Source organism: Lepidochelys kempii, chromosome 1 (genome assembly GCF_965140265.1).
Source record: "Lepidochelys kempii isolate rLepKem1 chromosome 1, rLepKem1.hap2, whole genome shotgun sequence".
In the NCBI taxonomy this organism is placed as follows: Eukaryota; Metazoa; Chordata; order Testudines; family Cheloniidae; genus Lepidochelys; species Lepidochelys kempii.
The window spans coordinates 26508482-26528804 of record NC_133256.1 but is presented as its reverse complement, the minus strand read 5'-3'; the positions used below and the strand labels follow the sequence as shown (position 1 = coordinate 26528804).

Genomic DNA, 20323 nt, shown 5'->3' with positions numbered 1-20323 from the left:
GCACTTAAGAACCATTGACTAATTTGGGCACAGAGTACAGTGAATTAAATTCACACTTTCAGTACAACATTATAGATGAAATTGCTGTCAAGTAATCTGCATACATAATTTATCAGTTAGTACTAAATGCTTGAAACTGATTTGCTGTATAGCATATTTTAAATGTAAGCTGAAGGGTCTGTTTGGTATTAGAAGTCAGTCTGTCTTAATGACATTGATTTTCAAGGTCTTGCATAATGTAACAAGAAATCTTTTTCTTAGCAAGCAGCTTTAAAGGGATATTTCCAATACATTAAGATGCTCAAATATGAAGAACATCTCAAAAAGGCTTTAAAAAACCTGAATGCTAGTGAGGATTTAGAAAATGAATGTATGGTGATGCGGAAACACAAATACTTAGATGATGAAGGACCCATTTCTCCTATTCAGGAGACAAAGTAAGTTCACGCTTAAATACTTTTTTTGGAAATTATAACAACTTTTCATCTATTTCCTTAACTGGCTTCTATCTATTTCCTATCTCTTTGAGGCAGGGAAGTATATCCCCATACAGATCAGGAATTGAGGAATCAGAGCAAACTAGTTTCTCAAGGTCTCACAGAAAGCTTGTGGCAGACCTGGGCATTCAACTCAGGTTTTCTAAGTCTCACTGTAGTGTGAGACCATCATCCACTGTGTACATGTTTCTATCAGACTTGATCTATGAACTTTAAACTTTGGTAATTTTAGATTTAATAGAGTTTAAATCTGGATTGGGAATTACTAAAAGTACTTGTTTTGAGAAACTGTTCACACCTTAACTTCATGTAGTATCACTTTGTGAGGGAAGCCATAAGATCCAGCCCCAGTTCAAAAAAAAAAAAGCCGTGGCATCTTGTGGCATAGGGATTGGATTGGGATTTCATGGAGTGTAACCTGTCAAGTCTGAGGACTGTTGTCTTTTTTTTGGTCTTTTTTTCCCTTGCATTTTGTTTGATTCAGTAACCTGAGTGGAATGGGAAATAGTCAACTTAAAATCATGCTTGTCTGAAACTTGTCTACACTTATTACAAATAATAGCTGAGCTTTCTATAGCTGAAAGATCAGAGACTTAATGTAACTGACTAGGCATTAGAAAGTGTATTCTGTAAAGTTTTGCTGTTCTCTCCTACGTGGTCAGTAATTTCCCCCCCATTTACATGGGTGTTTCACACAGCCATGAGGGGAAGATGTAAAATCATAACAATTAGCAAGGATGCTTGGGGATCAATAATAAAATCTCTTAACTCACTTCTCAAATGGAGTATGTTTCAAGTTGGCATGTTCCTTTAAGTGACAAGGTAATTTACAGTGGCTGAAGATTGGAAAAACCTGTTAAGAATAAGAACCCAATCCTTCTGCCCTTGGTGACGGTGGTAGTGTAGTTGACTGGAGGGAGGCCTAGTTCTGCGAATAAAGGCTGCAGGATGATTTGCCTTGGTCTCTAATGTGTAGAAGTATACCATGTGTAATGGTTGTGCCTCTGACTACATTTTCAGAGAAAATTCCATTTAGAGAAGTAAAGGAGTACTTGTGGCACCTTAGAGACTAACAAATTTATTTGAGCAGAAGCTGTAGCTCATGAAATTTGTTAGTCTCTAAAGTGCCACAAGTACTCCTTTTCTTTTTGCAAATACAGACTAACACGGCTGCTACTCTGAAACCTGTCATTTAGAGAAGTGGAAAGCTGAAGAGTAGAAAATTTTTTGCAGACAGATTACCCTGCTCAAAATAAGAACCAGAGAGCAGTCAGACTATGCATGTTAAAGATTCTTGGGTAAAGGTTACAACTATTCCTTGCACACGTTACTCAGCTGTGGTTCACCCACAGATGTAATATCAGGCGAACCTTATCCCCTCACCTCTTTTGGCCCATGTTTGGCTGTAAAAGCAGTGTTGTTTGGCTTTCTCTTTTTTCCTAATACAGACCTGTCCTCTTTATCTCCTCAGTGTACCAGTTGGCTTTTCTTCATGGCTGCCCTGTCCACTTTCTCATATCTACTCTGAAGGCCTTCTCTCTACCTCTTCCTTCCCAATTATCCACTTCTTTGTAATATCATTGAAAGCTTGTCCTACCTAGTTTCTAATTGTTTTGTGAGGTGTCACTTGAGATCAGACTTCTGCAGGAGTGGCATCCTCATGTAGGTACAAGTAGTAGCATTGAGGCCAAGAGAAACTCAAGATTTGGTGGAGGTAAAAATCAAAGACCACATGTAGTCTTCGTATTTTGTGCTATTACATAAACCTAACCAAACTCTGGACCATTTTTATTTCAGTGAAGATGACCACAACTTGGATCCTGATCAAGAAGAATTTGGTGCCACAATAGTTGTGAGTAAACCTTCGTTAACTTCACTACCCTGTGTAGCATTTTAAAGCAAATGAAACAAAAGAACAATCAAGCAAAATTAAAGTATTTTTGGATTAAATATTTGTTCCTAGAATTAGACTATATCTATGAACTATTATATATGCCATCTCTGACCCTGCTTCTTGATGTAAAAAAAAATTTTTATTTGAAAATGCATGGTTTTGTCTTATTTGGGGTGGCAAACAATCCTAAATTGAGGAATACAGTTATGAGAATTACTCATGGGTAGTTCTTGGGAAATACTGTTCTGTATCTCCAAAAATTACTGGCAAAATCCCACTTCAAATGTTGTCTTTATAATTGGCTTTTATTCTGATCAGTTTTATATCTTCCATTGACTTAGGAAAACAGCTGTTTCATATTAAGCAGCAAACTTCCAAGCAAGAAAAAATCAAAGACAAAAGCAAAACATTCAAATCTGATCAGAGAAGATGAAGAAGAGGAAGAATATGCTGCTGATGGGCCCGGGCCTGTACATGAGATACTACATGGATCAGAAAACTAGTACATCATGGAACCCCATAAATGCTGGTTGCTGTGACCCTGACTCTGAGCATGCATGTCTGCATATGCTGCTCCGCCTAGCAAAAACACATTCACTTCAGACAAAAACTATGTTCAACATTCCAACTAAGGAAACTTTGTTATTGCAATTGATTGATCTAGCATCATCGAGGTTGTAAATATATAATTTGTCTCCTTTGGGTGAGTATGATTTGTTTAGCACTGTCTAGAGATAAAATTGTAAATGTTGCAATAAAACTATAGTAATAAAGAAGCTGCTCTTATAAAGCTTTGAGGTTTTAGTTTGCTCAGTGCTATCTGTAGAAAAGAAAGGTAAAATATCAAATTAACTTGGTTCAGAGATTAACCTTGCCTCCTTTCATCCTAACCTTAGTTTAAAGAAATCATGTCTGAACAGCCTTCTGCCTCCGTAGAAAATAGTGATATAAATTGAAAATTGTGATTGAAACTTAATGCATATATTCCATACAGCATATCACTTTCAGAAGCACTTCATTCTTTTGTTTTTATCTAACATGGACAGAAGCTTTGAATTCTGTGCTAATAATAAAATGACTCTTTTGCAACCCACAACTGATAACAATATGAGTTGTGCTACTTGTAAGTGTGGACAGTAATTTGAACACATATATTAATGGTGTTAGAAATGCTGAGTAGATAATACAATTTCTTTCTCTTCTTTATGAAGTCTCAATCTTTCATCCCTCAATCTGTTCAAATTCTAGAGCTAAATGACTCCAAACTTCTTATCTAAAAAAAATTAATACGCAAGACTTCCTCAGTGCTGGTGGATCTAACAAAAATGTTTAAGGTGTGAAAATGTCACCTCTTAAATTGTGCAAATAAGGCTAAAGCACATATAGGACATAGTTATTAAATTGTTATAGTGGTGTTCAGAGGTCCCAGTCTGGAGTGATATTGTACAAACAAGTTCCTGTCACACAGCAAACATAATCCAAAATTGGGGACAGGGTGGGATATTGACAGTAATAGAACACAAGCTTGTATATTTTAGCTGTTATATTTATATTTTAGTTTGCAGGCTTCATATATGGGCTTCTTAAATAATTCTCATTTTGAGATCTTAGTTGAATCTCATTAGTAAGACATAAACAAGTCAGGTGAATCATTTCAATCCTGGTAGAAACTTTTCTGCTGGTTTGTGGTGTTCAACATAACAAAACTTGTGGCTTTACTTTTATCTACTGAATTATGTTAGCTATGTAGAGTAAAACTGCAAGATCAGTTTTTAGGCTGTAGTATCAAACTATCTCTAATGCTGGTCTGAGAACTGCTTAACTTCTTTCTTTCTAGGCTTGAACATGGGAAACATCCTCTCACATGATTTGAAAAACTTCATGCTGGATCTGGGACTGGAGTTTTTGCTGGGTAAGGTATTGCAGGTGTCATATATAGTACTTGATCTACCTGACTTCACATTGCAGTTCACATGATGAATTTCTCTGTTCAACTGCTGGGTGATTCACAAATGAACTAAATTCTAATTCTGAATAGAACTGATTAAATATCCCATGAAAGCTAGCTTTTTACAAATGTAATGGTTAGAAATATTAATCTTTGATGCTAAAAACCTGAGACTTCATCTGGCTCTTTTCCATTTCTGCATTTTAGTTCAATTGGCCTTTTTTTGGAGGGAGAGAGAGAGGAACCATTTTAGTTTTTCTGCTGCAAGAGGTAAGTTGCTGCTTTCGTTGTATTTCTTTTCATGATTTTCTTTCAATAAATTGAAATAAACTATCTGAATGGCTCTTTGAAAAGATACAAATCACATGTATTCTAATCTTGCTTGCTTGATACTTGATTTGGTAGAAGGAGGTTGAGTAATGGAAACAGATTAAATGACTTGGCCAAAATTAGTGTGTCTGTCTGAGATGGGACTAGAACTTGGAACTCTTGATTACAGTAGTGGTCAGACAGTTACATGCAGTTATCCTTATGCTCAAAGAAATACTACAAATAACTTGGCATCTGGAGTTCTCAGGCTGCTGTGCTTGTTCAACCTGATATCTTGCTTTCTCAATTTAAGATTTCTGGTAAACTAACTATCTTCTAAAATCTTTCTTGTCCTCCTGTTCTGCTCTCTCAGACTAATACTATCTTATATGCCCTACATCTATAGTGTTGTGACTTCCAATTTCATATTGGATATAATTCTGCCCTGTGCAGGATTTGCTGACTCTGTAATAATCAGTATTCAAGTGCTTGTGAAGGCTTACTTGGTCCATATAATACTCCTGGGAGAATTCTGCCCCCCAAAATTAAATATTCTGTGCACAATATTGTAAAATTTTGAAAAAAAGTCTGTATTTTATTTGTCAAAACACTATATAATCATGTTAGTTTCAATTATTTTGGTAATTTATTTCAAAATATCTATCAGCAACTGTCTGTAACAGTACAGACACACACATTCCTCCAGGAGTAGTGTGTTAAGGAAACCCCTATGACAACCCTGTTCCTGTTTCTCTGCCCCTTCCCCCCAGAGCCCAGTAGTGAGGCCAGACACCCACACCCTATCCCCTCAGAGCCCACCTGTGGGGCATCCCAATGCAAGAAACAGGCTGATGCTGGGACCCAGACATTTGTGGAGGTTCCTGTATGTTGTCTCCTTCTTTCAGGGCATGCTGAGAACTGCAGTTGCCAGGAACCCTCCAGCTTCCACTTCTCCCTCCAGCAAGCAGCGTCATAAGAACATAAAAATGGCCATACTGGGTCAGATCAAAGGTCCATCCAGCCCAGTATCTTGTCTACAGACAGTGGCCAATGCCAGGTGCCCCAGAGGGAGTGAACCTAACAGGTAATGATCTAGTGATCTCTCTCTCCTGCCATCCATCTCCATCCTCTGACAAACAGGCTAGGGACACCCATCCTGGCTAATGACCATTAATGGACTTAACCTCCATGAATTTATCCAGTTCTCTTTTAAACCCCGTTATAGTCCTAGCCTTCACAAGCTCCTCAGGCAAGGAGTTCCACAGGTTGACTGTGCGCTGAGTGAACTTCCTTTTATTTGTTTTAAACAATTAATTTTGTTGTTTGGCCTCTAGTTCTTATGGGAACAAGTAAATAACTTTCTCCACACCACTCATGATTTTATATACCTGTATCATATCCCCCCTTAGTCTCCTTTTCCAAGCTGAAAAGTCCTAGTCTTTAATCTCTCCTCATATGAGACTTGTTCCAAACCCCCAATCATTTTAGTTGCCCTTTTCTGAACCTTTTCTAATGCAAGTACATCTTTTTTGAGATGAGGGGACCACATCTGTACACAGTATTCAAGATGCAGGCGTACCATGGATTTATATAAGGGCAATAAGATATTCTACGTCTTATTCTCTATCCCTTTTTTCATGATTCCTAACATCCCTTTTGCTTTTTTGACTGCCGCTGCACACTGCGTGGATGTCTTCAGATAACTATCCACGATGACTCCAAGATCTTTCTCCTGATTAGTTGTAGCTAAATTAGCCCCCATCATATTGTACGTATAGTTGAGGTTATTTTTTCCAATATGCATTACTTTACATTTATCCACATTAAATTTCATTTGCCATTTTGTTGCCCAATCACTTAGTTTTGTGAGATCTTTTTGAAGTTCTTCACAGTCTGCTTTGGTCTTAACTATCTTGAGCAGTTTAGTAGTTGCAAACTTTGCCACCTCACTGTTTACCCGTTTCTCCAGATCATTTATGAATAAGTTGAATAGGATTGGTCTTAGGACTGACCCTTGGGGAACACCACTAGTTACCCCTCTCCATTCTGAAAATTTACCATTTATTCCTACCCTTTCTTCCCTGTCTTTTAACCAGTTTTCAGTCCATGAAAGGATCTTCCCTCTTATCCCATGGCAACTTAATTTACGTAAGAGCCTTTGGTGAGGGACCTTGTCAAAGGTTTTCTGGAAATCCAAGTACCCTATGTCCACTGGATCCCCCTTGTCCACATGTTTGTTTGACCCCCCTCAAAGAACTCTTAATAGATTAGTAAGACATGATCTCACTTTACAGAAACCATGTTGACTTTTGCGCAACAATTTGTTCGACAATTTTATTCTTTACTATTCTTTCAACTAATTTGCCCGGTACTGATGTTAGACTTACTGGTCTGTAATTGCCAGGATCACCTCTAGAGCCCTTCTTAAATATTAGCATTACATTAGCTATCTTCCAGTCATTGGGTACAGTAGCTGATTTAAAGGACAGGTTACAAACCATAGTTAATAGTTCCGCAATTTCACATTTGAGTTCTTTCAGAACTCTTGGGTGAATGACATCTGGTCCTGGTGACTTGTTACTGTTAAGTTTCTCAATTAATTCCCATGCCTCCTCTAGTGCCACTTCAATCTGTGACAATTCCTCAGATTTGTCACCTATAAAAGGTGGCTCAGGTTTGGGAATCTCCCTAATCTCCTCAGCTGTGAAGACTGAAGCAAAGAATTCATTTAGGAATCCACAAACCTTTTGATTGCTGTGAGCGTACCTTCAGTTAATAAGGATAAGTTCATCACAAGTCCCCACTTCAGCCACTCACTTCAAAACTCCTTTTGTCTTAAGTTTGCCACAATTTGTAAGTCATAGGTGACAATTTTGTTTTTATAATCAAAATATGTGGGGGTGAATGGGGCTAGAAAAGTGAATGCTTCCTGGGAGGGTTATAAGAGCAGCAGGAGGAAGGAGGATTTGGGACTGCAGTGAGGTGAGAGGGATAAATGGGGACGGTAACAGGGCAGGGGAAGAAGTTGGGTGCTCGGGTAGGGGAGGCATGGCACCCCAACCCTCTGCATCCCCCTAATGGTGCATGTCCTGTTCCACAACTACCTAAATGATTACTAACTCCTACCAAACATTTTTTCCTGTCTTAAAAATGCTAAAATTCAGTACAAAATTTTTAATGCAAAGTGATTCTATGTTGTCCCCTGCAGAATGTTGAGTTGACTAAAACTCAAACTTCTGAAAACCAGGAAATGCATAGTTAAAGTGTTTTCGTGCATCCTTAACTCTGCCCTTTTTCAGCAATGCCCCAACATAGAATCATAGAATATATCCGGATTGGAAGGGACCTCAGGAGGTCATCTAGTCCAGCCACCTGCTCAAAGCAGGACCAATCCTCAACTAAATCATCCCAGTCAGGGCTTTGTCAGGCCTGACCTTAAAAACCTCAAAGGAAGGAGATTCCACCACCTCCCTAGGTAACCCATTCCAGTGCTTCACCACCCTCCTAGTGAAAAAGTTTTTCCTAATATCCAACCTAAACATCCCCCACTGCAACTTGAGACCATTACTCCTTGTTCTGTCATCTGCTACCACTGAAAACAGTCTAAATCCATCCTCTTTGGAACCCTCTTTCAGGTAGTTGAAAGCAGCTATCAAATCCCCCCTCATTCTTCTCTTCTGCAGACTAAATAATCCCAGTTCCTCATTAAATGCCTCATTAAAACACATACTACTTCTCTGTCAACCCCACAGTTGTTGAATTATTGCATGGGCAACCATAGCTGCATTTCTTGATTTTCAGAAGTTTTGAGTTTTGCTCAGTCTTTGTTCTGCATGGGGATGACATACCACCAAGCAACCCTAACTTTGTGCTAATGTAGTCTCTTGCTATTAAATTGGAAATGCAGGTTTGTAACTGAAGTAAATACTGCCAGATATATAACCAACTACTTATTAGAACCACCTGCATTTGAACAGTGCATAAATATTCTACTTTCAACTAAAGGGAGAAGTCCCATGGAGGACTGTTTAAAAAGTTTGTTTTTCCTAGCACATCTCCAGTTTTTGTTTTTTGCTGTGGACAAAATCTTGGAGTAAGTGCTAAGAATAAACCCTTCTCTTGCAACCCACAACTCATCAATATATGAGCTGTGCTACTTTTCAGAAGGGACAGTCTTTGAATGTGCTTCCATTAGAACAGAATTTCTGTGAACACTGGAGAACTCCAGTCTCTGCTTGCATCAAGTTCAGACTCTAAAATGGATAATATAAATATTCAGTGTTTGCTCGTAATCCCAGTTACATTGACTTTGTTTTAGGCCCTCCTAATGTAAATTCTGAGAAGACATGCAGCTGCTCAAATAAATGTCTACAGTCAGCCAACTTCTTGGATTGATAATTCCACAGTCTTACCTGTTGGTCTTTCTCTTATGTCAGTCTGTTTCCTTTAGCAGCTGGATAGTGGAAACTTTTTTCCGACAGTGTCCCCTACCATTTCCAGGGGAATTGAATAAAGCATCAGTTCTGAGTAGGCAGATTGGCCAGCCAATCTGTCTATTTCTAGTTGATGATTGGCCCCCAAATGCAGTTTTAAACAAGTGACTGGCATTTATTAACCTACCAGTATGAGAGAAATAATTGCTAAATATATAAACTCTTACATTAGGTGAGCCAATATTGAATATTTATTGTGTTGATTTCAAAAATAAACAAATTTTTGCTTGACTAATGTAAACTGTGCTGAACAGAACATAAAACTCTAGAAAAGTTTGTTTTTTCCATTCTAGTTTCTGGAACTTCCAAAATACATTGATGAAATCAAAATGGAAATATGTAGCTGGTTGGTGAAAAGGGTAAGCTGTGATGCATTCCTGATAAATTACCACATTCTAGTACACTAATTTTCTTTAGGGAAATTAAAATTTTAAATGCATGGCTTTTTGGAGAAAGTAGTTATCAAGTGAATTGTTGCACTGTTTTGGTATCTGCATCCAGCAGTATTCTCCTGATGGGGTGTTCAAAAAAACAGTGCCACAGTAATTCAGCATCTGGCATCGTTGGTTTTCATGCTGTTATGCATGTTAAACCTGGTATATCTGTTGGAACATGTAGATTTAATTAAATTGTAGGTGGTTTTATTCGGAAGCTGGTGAAATAATGTTGCCATTGAAATATTGTGGAAGTGCCAGTACAGACTTTTATAAATCACAGTAGTAGAAAAATGAAGTGACCTTTGCATCAGAATATCTTTGATTTTGTGTTCTTAAAGGGGGGGAATTTCCTATGGCGTTCTGACTGTAGAGAAACACAAGCTGACTGCGGTCACGGTCAGGAAGATCATCTTCATACTGAGAGGGTATGTACAGAGGAAATGTACATATTTGTAATCAGGAAGGAAACTAAGGAAAATAGCTAGTGTCAAGATAGGGATAGGTCAGTTGATGATCATGCTCAAGTCTTAAACTGGACTTGAAGGTGCATTTTTGTTTAAAGCAGAAATAAACCTTTATTTTGAAAAGGGACACCATATCTTTTTTACTATAAAGCCACTATGAGAAGAGCTGGAAGCCTTCCCACAAGTTTCACTTAAGTAGGTGTTGTCTAATGACCTTTTCCTTCATCTTTCCATATGCTGTGCATTTCTGCAAACTTGGGTGCTGGTTCCACTGAAGCTCCTGATATCCAGTGCCCTAGAATGACTTCTTGCAGACCAAAGCCAATTTGAGCAAGCTTCAGGATCTGAGGTAGACAACTAATTTTGAAGCTTTTAAAATGTCCCTTTTCCTCTGTAGGGATCATTCAACACATTACGTTACTTCCATTTTTGTCAAGCTACTTGCAGTTCATTTTAATCTTCTTGCCTGCATTAATTTGGCCCTGTCTACTTGGGTAAAAATGTGTGGTTTTTTAAAGTTTGGGTTTTTTATTGAAAACCTCTAACATCTGTGTAGACCCATTTGAACTATTTCCCTCCTAGTGTACAGTATGACCAGCTCAAACAAATTCAAAGGTGGCAAACTTTTTTTTCTGTGCAGGGGTGCCAAGGTTACGCAATCTTTCTTGTGCAAACAGAGCCTTTTAAAGCTAAATCTAATAGGGGAAGAAAGCCAGCAGTATATGGACTACTAATTTAGGTGAATAGTTGAATTTTTTTGTAATATGAATTTTTGATAGCTGGGTGAAACTGCCTCGTTACACACTAAGAATAGGCACAATTAATGGTGTGTGTCTGAACTGAGCAACGTGGCTACAGAAGTAACAGGTTATGCTTCCATCACTGTAAAATGAATTACAGTGGTGACAATGAGACCTGTGACAAACTAGTCTTAAAATGAATATGAACTTTTTGTCCAGATAGAAGGGTAAATTCAAACATAGGTTCTGAAAAATGGTCCACTGTATTGAGATTATCATAAAATACTGATCTGCTTCAATTTATTTTGACATGCGGGTTTTTGTCCGCTAGGCCAGCGGTTCTCAACCAGGGGGCCATGACCTGCAGCTGAAACACAAGCCCTTGTTCCCCCATTTGGTTGAAACTGGGAGTGGAGTCCTGGTGTGTCCTGGAGGTTTTATAGCATGTTGAGGGGGAAAGAAAGAAAAAGATTGAGAACCCCTGCCCTGGGCAGCAAAACAAGATCTGTGGTTTAGATCAAGTTTAGCCATAGACTTTCTATAAGAAATCCAGGTAGGTGCAGGTTAGGGATGTAAAAGTCTAACCCAGTTAACTGATAAGCGTGATGCTTACCAGTTAACCAGTAACTATTAAACTCCGCCCGGGGTCCTGGCTGCTGCCCCCACACCCTTAGTTCCCTGATTAAACATTTAACTGTGTAACTGATAGAATTTTAATTGGTTACACAGTTATGTTTTTAAATGTTGTTTACATCCCTAGTGCAGGTTAATATCTAAATACATATGGTGCAGCATGCATTTTGTCAAAGAAATTGAAGATGGGGATTACAAGACCACTTGACTCTTCATATCACTTTCTTGGAAATTGGGCTTTTCATATTTAGGGCATTTATCTATGTTTCTGGAGTCCTGTTGGAGGATTTAGAGGTTTATGTTAGCAAGGTTTGGTTCTGTAGTGAACAGGGAGGTCCCATACCTTCAAAAGACTTGATAACTATGTATTTTGCAGTATTACTGTAGCTGTTTTTGTTCCAGGATACTAGTGGGACAGGGTGGGTAAGGGAATATCTTCTTATGGGACCAGCTTGGCTGTTGGGAAAAGACAAGCTTTTGAGTTTACACAGGACCTGAACAAGAAAGCTCTTGTGTAAGCTGAAAAGGTTGTCTTTGGCCAACAGAAGTTGGTCCAATAAAAGATTACCTCACCCACGTTGTCTTTCATTACTTAATGTCAGCATTTGAACTGCAGTTTGAAAGTAATGTAAATGGATGATTGTGAACCACATCCTGCCTAATGCAAATTGTGTAATAAAACTACTTCTATAACAATTCCAGGGGAAAGGTAAATTTTAAATTGTAGAGGCCACTTAACTGGCATTTGAGTATAACAAACTGAATTCTCTCTGTTTTCAGGGAGTCCAAATAACTCTGGAACACGCAGTCACAAATCACATTTTCTTCTGGTGTCTTGGTAAGAAATTCTGGTGTGACTCCTTGAATGAATTTTGTTACCTGGTTAAAGGGTGTTGCATGCCTCATTAACTCAAAATTGATTTGCATGCTATAGGATTGGATTATGCTAGGGTGTGTAGCATCAGAATAGAATCTGCAGTCCTTGTTGGAAAGCAAAAGGCTTCATAATGAGGATTATGCACAGACCTGTATTCCTCTAGTTGGCTCTTTTGAAGAGCCATATAAAACTCATTGTTAATTAGTCCTATTAAACTTGCAATCAGATTGTTTTGGTATAGGAAGAATTAGAGCTTTGTTTTCATTTAACTGGCATCTGTTTCTATATTGAAAGAAATAGGTGGAGATGTTTCATAAAGTAAAAGTGTATTCTGCTCCGGAATATAGAGGATATTGTGAGGAAATGTTATGATGATTGGCAAAATGTTCAACTGCTCTGAAAAGAGTGAATGATGACAGCCTTTCTGAACACTTGAGTTATGTGGCTCTTGTCTATCTTGCTCTAGTTCAGGTACACACTTGCTGTTTAATGGTTTAAGCTTACCTTAGTATCAGACTAAAGGAAAAATGCATTACAATTGGGACAATCGTGTTTGTTTGCCACTGCTCTGTGTGTGGCAAGTGTGTGGTTTTTTGTTAACTTTATCCCCTGGGTTCTAGTTTTTAGCTCTCCAAAAGTAGGGTTCTGGCTGGTAGTTGCATGGGTGATTTTTCAAGGAGAACACAGGTGCTTCAGGAAATGTATGGTGGTACAACCCCATTGTTAAAAATTGCTGCTGCTTATGTGTGTTTGTGTGGCGGTAAACTGACGTCGATCTTTCAGGTGGATCCCATGTTTAGGAAGCAAGGCAAGTGAAGTGATTACAAAGAAGCCTGGTCAACCAGAAATGAGGAGATGCCTGTTCATGAGGTAGGAAATTCTACCCTTCACCCTTTTATTAAAAATTCAGTGAGTGGTGGCTTTTGGTTTTAAGTAAAAACTTTTCTATCAAATTTATTTGATTTGAGAAGCATTCCTTACTAAATAATTTAATTGAAAATATCATAGAATGAACACTTAGTTTTATCAGTGCTATCTCTGCACATAAGTGAAGGATTTTTTAACTTCACTGGCATCTCCAAAGGACATCTATACAAAAATAGCCAGCTAAATAGTAACATAGAACTACACTTCCGCCTGAAAACTTAATTGCTGTTATAAATAACACATGAGATGGCTAACTGAAGAAATAGCAGGGAGTTTTTTGCCTTTTTTCAGTCACTTTGTGCAATTGATAGCAGTTTGTGTATAGTCAGTTTTCCTGTCCAGATTAATTATCTGGATAAAACTAAGTTGCTGGCCATTATCATCAAGCAGTCTCCAGTTCCAGATTATAACCAGTTCAGTATTAACCTGTCTGGATGGGACATGGAGCAGATGGCAGCTGTTAAAATATTTGGGCAGCATTGTAGACTGTACTGAAGGATCCTCAAAAGATGTGGACATGTGTACAGCAGCAGCTGGTGCTGTTGTAGAGTTTTTGGGCCTGTCAGCAGTCTGTGGGGAAGCTGTGATATCAGGTTTTCTACAAAGCTTCTGATGTATAGAGCCACAGTTGTATCAACTCTGGCAGTGAAATGGATTGTGAGGAAAGATCAAGAATGCCAGATTGATGCTGTTGATTCTCGTAGTCTTTCTTCGATGAAGACTTCATATCAAATGGCAGGACAAGATCAGAAATCATTATACATGATGGAAAAAGCAGGCTTTTACCTTTTCAGTAGGTGTTCCTGTTGAAGTTAATCTTTAGGCTGGTTGATATTGGCAAAGCTTGTCCTATATTGGAAATTACAGAAGCTGTAGGATCTCAGCCCTGTATTTCTTACTACAGTACCACATAACTGTTGAGGTCTATCCCGATGGAGCCTCTCCTATAGGTTCATGTCGTTGGAAATACCTCGTAGAGCAAACTTGTGGTTTCGCTTTACCCATTGAACTATTTGTTAGCTCTGTGGGATAAAACTGCAAGACAGATTTTAATTGCGGGGGGGCGTGTGTAACTATTTAACTCTCTATGCATGGACACTGAGCAATATATTTTCTGTCCCGTAGGCACTAGCTTAGTTAACACTCAACATGGATTGAAAATCTTATCTCACAAGGAAATGAGCAAATTGCTGGGTAAGATTTAGTGAGTGACTTGTCCTGTGCTTTGATTTCTCATTGTAACTAGTTGAATCACATTGTCACCTTGCAGCTTAAACTAAAACTAGGATCTCATGTGTTCTGTTTCTGCAGCTTCAGAAATTGTGAAATCAATCCTTCACCCAGCCTTTGCTGGAAAAACTAAGTTTTCTTTTTAACAGATTGTTTCTAACCTTCATGGTTTGTCAAGACCAGACAGTGTACAAACAGACTATTAAGTTAGTAGACAATTTGAAAGAAGAGCTTTGAGGTGTGAATCTCTCTCATTTTGCGGGCTGCTAATGCTAAAATCCAAATGAAAGTAAAGCAACATTAATGGATTTACTAAACTTTAGCAGAATTTATGTATCCCAAACTGAACTTTCCATGACCATGTGCCAAAAGTCAACTGTCCCTTCTCTAGCTGCCAAACTCCCATCTTCTGAAGTGCTGTAAGCACTCAGAATAAAAACGTACAACACATTGAAAAGGTAGAGGCAGCATAAAATCAGTGTCAAGTAACAGATGTATTTTCATTCAATGAAATTGCTGCAGAAATTCCAATTCACTGTGCTGGAGTGTTGCAGAATCCAGGGATCTTGCCACAGAATTACTGCAGATAGCAGTGTCTTGACTAAAACTAGCTAAATGTTCTGTTTTAAAAAATGCATCAGTTGGAGTACAAATACCTCTTATAATCCTGGAAACAGAGTTTTACTAGCTTCATTTAATAAGAACTCCTCTTATGCTTCTGGTTACTTCACAGCTTGCAAAATGGAATTTTGCTCGGAGTTTACTACTGTTAGATCATTAACTTATAGATTCATAGATATTTAGGTCAGAAGGGACCATTATGATCATCTAGTCTGACCTCCTGCACAATGCAGGCCACAGAATTTCACCCACCACTCCTAAAAAAGACCTCACACCTATCTCTGTGCTATTGAAGTCCTCAAATTGTAGTTTGAAGACCTCAAGGAGCAGAGAATCCTCCAGCAAGTGACCCGTGCCCCATGCTACAGAGGAAGGCGAAAAACCTCCAGGGCCTTCCAATCTGCCCTGGAGGAAAATTCCTTCCCGACCCCAAATATGGCGATCAGCTAAACCCTGAGCATATGGGCAAGATTCATCAGCCAGATACTACAGAAAATTCTTTCCCGGGTAACTTGGATCTTACCCCATCTAAAAACCCATCACAGTCCATTGGGCCTATTTACCATGAATATTTAATTACCAAAACCATGTTATCCCATCATACCATCTCCTCCATAAACTTATCGAGTTTAATCTTAAAGCAAGATAGATCTTTTGCCCCCACTACTTCCCTCGGAAGGCTATTCCAAAACTTCACTCCTCTGATGGTTAGAAACCTTCGTCTAATTTCTAATCTAAATTTCCTAGTGGCCAGTTTATATCCATTTGTTCTTGTGTCCACATTGGTACTGAGTTTAAATAATTCCTCTCCCTCTCTGGTATTTAATCCCTCTGATATATTTATAGAGAGCAATCATATCTCCCCTCAACCTTCTTTTAGTTAGGCTAAACAAGCCAAGCTCCCTGAGTCTCCTTTCATAAGACAAGTTTTCCATTCCTCGGTCATCCTAGTAGCCCTTCTCTGTACCTGTTCCAGTTTGAATTCATCCTTCTTAAACATGGGAGACCAGAACTGCACACAGTATTCCAACTTCTAATTCAATGCTTACAGAAATGTAATTTTAAAATGGGCTGATACTTTGGGATGGTGGAAGCTGTTACAAACTGTTTTAACTGCGCACTGCAAGGTATCTGCATCCAACAGCATTCTTCTGATGGGATGCTCAAAAGCCAGTGCTACAGTAATTCAGCATTTGGCATCGTTGGTTTTCATGCTGCTGTGTGCTTGTTAAACCTGGTATTTCTGTTGACACAAACTGGAGTCATCTGTATGGATTGAATGTATCTGATTTTAACTTATCCATATAGTAAGCCATTGACCAGCTGTAGAAGACTGACAATCAGTGGTGCACTCACTACTTTATTCTTTTTAGAGGGACTTCACTACACTAGACAGACCAGATTTCATTATGATGAAAGAATTGTTTGAAACACAGTATCATGACGTCTGCTTGTTTGACAGGTAATATACTTACAACAGCCGAAACATTTTTCATTCAATTTGGAAGGTATAGAATTGCAAATAACTCAAAATACAATTAAGATTTTGAGAACATCTAATACGCTGAAACTGCAGCAGTCAGTGAGTGTTTCTACTTTATTCCAACACTGCTGAAGTGTAGTCTAAACCTCAAAGACTAAGGCAATCCTCATCTCTAATTGTGATAACATTTTTGACTTGGGCAAAATCAATTTGGAATTGTTACCCATATCTGAAATTAGGATAATTCTTACGTACGTACCTGGCATTGCATATGTACCTTGCGTGGGTATTGTGATTTAGTGCCTCAAATAATTCTGAAGATAAAAAGTAACCTGAAGTTCCAGGCTGTGTGAAGGAAGAACTGATGTCTACTGTGAGGTGTAAGCACTTGTAATGCTTCGATCCATCAAGGACGACTGTTCCAATTCTCAGCTTAATTTTTAGAGCTTTAAGTTGCCTTCTGCATCATCATATAACAACTCTGGCCTTTTCCATTAAAGGTTTTAATGCTCAGGTATTACTCAAAACTCCAGTCAGTGGTCATTACCAAGGATACTAGGAAATACCATTTCTGGTGTGCTGTGGACATGACCATAAAGTAACTCCATCAGATTTTGGCATTGCTACTTTAGTAGCACTAAATCTGTTGGAAACAAGTAATGTAAGGGATCAAAGAGCACTCTTTCATGTCACGGTCTGTTTTTGCATAAATCCTCACTGAGAACCTTTTTACATAGGTTTGTTCTGTTAAGAATAGCCAGATTTCAGCTAAAGCTATCTAAAAAATATTTTTAAAATATTAACTATGGAAGAATTATCACTTTGACAGTACGTTCTTTATCAGGATTACAGGCAAAAATCCCTGACTTTATTGAATATTTCTAATAAAGATCTGTTTTGATTTCGTTGGAAGCTCCTCAGATGGTTCACTGAAGAGCAGTTTATCACAGGACTCCTACATTTAAATGTAACTAAAGAAAACTGACATTAGCTAAACTGCCTCTGAATAGAGTGCTTTTCCTGGCTTATCTTCAGGCAACTCTCACCTTGCTGTAATTTATGGCTTGATACTAACCAAATCTGGTGACTCTCACTTGAACCCTTTAGTGCCTATTGCTGACAAATCATTGACCGCAAATTCTAAATGAAGACCAGGCGCTGACATGGGTATGGAAAACTTTCTAGCTGTATTGCAAAGGTAAGGATGTGTGCAAGCAATTCTGATAAGCAACAGCAGCCACTATACTTAAGGTCATTTCAAAGAGGGTTTGCATGGCTCTGAAACCAGCTGCTCTTAACGCGATGACCTAATATTGAAATCCTCTGTGGGATGCCATGAGCACTTAGTGTGCTACATGGCCTATTTCTGAGGAGATAGATGTAGTGCAGCTAGGGTGTTGATCAGGTGTAAGAGGTGTGCCACTAAACACTCCAAATTACAGATCCAATGCAACTGTGCCAATTAATGGGAAAACTTATGTTGGCTTCAGAATTTAGGTTACATTTTAAGTTCTTCAGGCTTCTGACCTCAGAACTGGAAATGGTTTAAATTAATATTTAAAGTATGATGGAAAGCAGCTTGATGCTGAGTCCCATACTTCTAGTGTATGTGTCACTTCAGTCAGTTGGTGGTCTGGCCCTAAGTATTCACATTTAAAACAGAAATAACAATTGTAAATGTTTTTTATTCTAAGCCCTTTTGTCTATGGGAGATTTCCTCTTGCTAGTTGAGGACCAACTCTGGACCCAAAAAACCTTGGAAGTTTTACTTGTATTACCTTATCTTCACATACTTCACTTCCAACAACAATCCGTTCATAAATGACAATCTAGCAACCAAAAGCCAGCTCTAGGTAACAACCCTCGAAGCAAAAGCAGACTTGCAGATGAGGGTGAAGGTTGAACCAAACCAGGGGATGTTCATTTTTAATCCACTAATCACTGATTGTGGGAACCTCAAATGTGTAGCACTATAGAGGTAGCATCCATAGGCTTGGGGAATGGATAGAGTAACTCCATACCATCTTGTAACTTGACTAACCCTACCTCCAACATACGAGCTGTAGTGACTTTTTGTTTTTGTTGAGGGAGATGTATCCAGAATGCAAACTGAGCCATCCTTTTTGTCAGAAGGGAGAAAAGGGGGTGAGGTTTTGGAAGGTCAGCTATGTAAAGCTGAGATATCAGAATTATCCTTGTTAAATAGCAGTCACTCAGGCTCATAATATTCCTTATTCACTCTTCATACAGGTCATTTAGAAGTTGACCTGCAAGTTGCTCAACTTCTAAATGAGGGCTAGTCAATAAGCAGACCACACACCAAATCCAGACTGCCAGGTGCTTTTGAAGGACCCAACATTTTTATTTACTTATTAGGGCTGTTGATTAATCGCAGTTAACTCACATGATTAACTCAAATTAATTGTGATCAATCTGTTTTAATCCCACTATTAAACAATAGAATACTAATTGAAATTTATTAAATATTTTGGATGTTTTTCTACATTTTCAAATACATTGTAGTCTGTAATTGAAATCAGTGTCACCAGAAAGTAACAGGCATTTGCATGGCACTTTGATTTCAGTCTTGATCATTTTTAGGTATCAGTGGGGAGACGGTACCAACTAGTAGCTGAAGTTTTGAAGAATATCACTAGTATAAGTTACAATTCCAAAGTAATTGTTACGAAGTCCTTGTGTTTAACAGTGTATGTTATGTGCTTACCATTTACTGAGGCATTCCAGTAATTTCTGGCTGAAAGCTTGTCTTAACCAGTGCCTCATTACAACAGTGTTTGCATAAACAAAGCTGGTACTCAGTACCATTGGACTGTTTCTTTGCCAGTGCAATACTGTAACTTTTAAAAAACAAAACAAAACACTGATCAGGATTCTGATCTGAGCATTAACTGATAAGGCAATACTGTCAGTCAGGGGCCACGATTTAACTTTGTAAGGGCTGCATGTTTCACATTCCTGTGATAAAGTATAATTTTAAAAAATTGGATTTTATGTATTCGTTTTTCATGTTTGACACCATTGTTAGTGGGAGAAAGGGCTTTCGAATGATACCCAACTTGACCCATTTCTGATGTATGAATATTTCCACCAACCAGTGGAGCTAGCTGGAAGGGTAGTGAGGCTCCACTACAACACTGCAGAGGGTGACAGCATTTAAATTATAATTCTGTAGAGTTAGGAATCAAAAGATACCTCCCTTACCTCTTTATTGTTAACTAGCCCATGGAATTATGCATGCTCCCAGACTAATATAGACAGTGTAATGCTTTATTTTAGGAAGTGGTATGGCCCTGTTACCAGAATATTGATCGTTTCCTTACAGGGTTAAATATCTATTAATAGGAGACATGACTAATTGTATGCACTGACTTAATCACCAGAAGCTCAGCAATGTTACCTGAATCTGCTTTTTTTTAGGTCAGTGAGAGACCCCTCCCTAAGCTGTGGACAACCTTAAAATGTCTTGAGTTTGCACTGCTCCACTGGATGCTGCTGTAGTAAACTTGATTACTGAATCCTTTAACCTAAACTTGATAACTGTCACATGTATTTTTAAAAACATGCTTTGGAGGATTTAATGGAATGAGTCACCTTCTAATGGACAGGAAACTTCAGGGTGAACTGCTACATTGGCTTCATGATTGAGTCAGTTGTATATTGTGAGCCCTGGAAAATGACACATTCTAAAGTTATTTGAGAACTTACTTGCAAATAAGTGGCAGTCATTCAATAAATATACTATGTACAAA

General features: G+C 38.3%; 1 protein-coding gene and 9 non-coding genes across 19 annotated transcripts in view; all 10 read left to right on the top strand.

Moving 5' to 3' along the window:
• The window catches only part of TAF1D (TATA-box binding protein associated factor, RNA polymerase I subunit D), a 27957-nt gene extending 7634 nt beyond the window's left edge, over positions 1-20323 (top strand). For 2 of the 10 annotated variants that reach the window (XM_073337182.1, XM_073337226.1), the window contains 13 exons: positions 262-437; positions 2295-2349; positions 2733-3094; positions 4229-4303; positions 4547-4609; positions 9435-9500; positions 9917-10391; positions 12196-12253; positions 13076-13162; positions 14345-14413; positions 16444-16532; positions 17661-17751; positions 19992-20323. In XM_073337182.1, the coding sequence (XP_073193283.1) occupies positions 262-437; positions 2295-2349; positions 2733-2894 (393 nt within the window). In that variant the 3' untranslated portion in view covers positions 2895-3094; positions 4229-4303; positions 4547-4609; ... (6 more) ...; positions 17661-17751; positions 19992-20323. Of the gene's footprint in view, positions 1-261; positions 438-2294; positions 2350-2732; positions 3095-4228; positions 4304-4546; positions 4610-5553; positions 5733-9434; positions 9501-9916; positions 10392-12195; positions 12254-13075; positions 13163-14344; positions 14414-16443; positions 16533-17660; positions 17752-19991 lie in introns of all 10 variants that reach the window. The other 8 variants (XM_073337198.1, XM_073337217.1, XM_073337207.1 and 5 more) reach the window with 8 other exon arrangements.
• On the top strand, positions 4359-4430 carry LOC140905655 (small nucleolar RNA SNORD5). The gene has a single exon (XR_012156900.1). It is a non-coding gene; the product is annotated as a small nucleolar RNA SNORD5 (small nucleolar RNA).
• LOC140905646 (small nucleolar RNA SNORA40) lies at positions 8697-8822 on the top strand. Its single transcript, XR_012156892.1, has one exon. It is a non-coding gene; the product is annotated as a small nucleolar RNA SNORA40 (small nucleolar RNA).
• Positions 9617-9757, top strand: LOC140905638 (small nucleolar RNA SNORA8). Its single transcript, XR_012156884.1, has one exon. It is a non-coding gene; the product is annotated as a small nucleolar RNA SNORA8 (small nucleolar RNA).
• Positions 10833-10968, top strand: LOC140905640 (small nucleolar RNA SNORA1). Its single transcript, XR_012156886.1, has one exon. It is a non-coding gene; the product is annotated as a small nucleolar RNA SNORA1 (small nucleolar RNA).
• On the top strand, positions 12654-12726 carry LOC140905698 (small nucleolar RNA Z40). Its single transcript, XR_012156936.1, has one exon. It is a non-coding gene; the product is annotated as a small nucleolar RNA Z40 (small nucleolar RNA).
• Positions 14136-14267, top strand: LOC140905643 (small nucleolar RNA SNORA18). The gene has a single exon (XR_012156889.1). It is a non-coding gene; the product is annotated as a small nucleolar RNA SNORA18 (small nucleolar RNA).
• On the top strand, positions 16187-16327 carry LOC140905699 (small nucleolar RNA SNORA8). The gene has a single exon (XR_012156938.1). It is a non-coding gene; the product is annotated as a small nucleolar RNA SNORA8 (small nucleolar RNA).
• LOC140905641 (small nucleolar RNA SNORA32) lies at positions 17091-17211 on the top strand. The gene has a single exon (XR_012156887.1). It is a non-coding gene; the product is annotated as a small nucleolar RNA SNORA32 (small nucleolar RNA).
• Positions 17803-17935, top strand: LOC140905639 (small nucleolar RNA SNORA25). Its single transcript, XR_012156885.1, has one exon. It is a non-coding gene; the product is annotated as a small nucleolar RNA SNORA25 (small nucleolar RNA).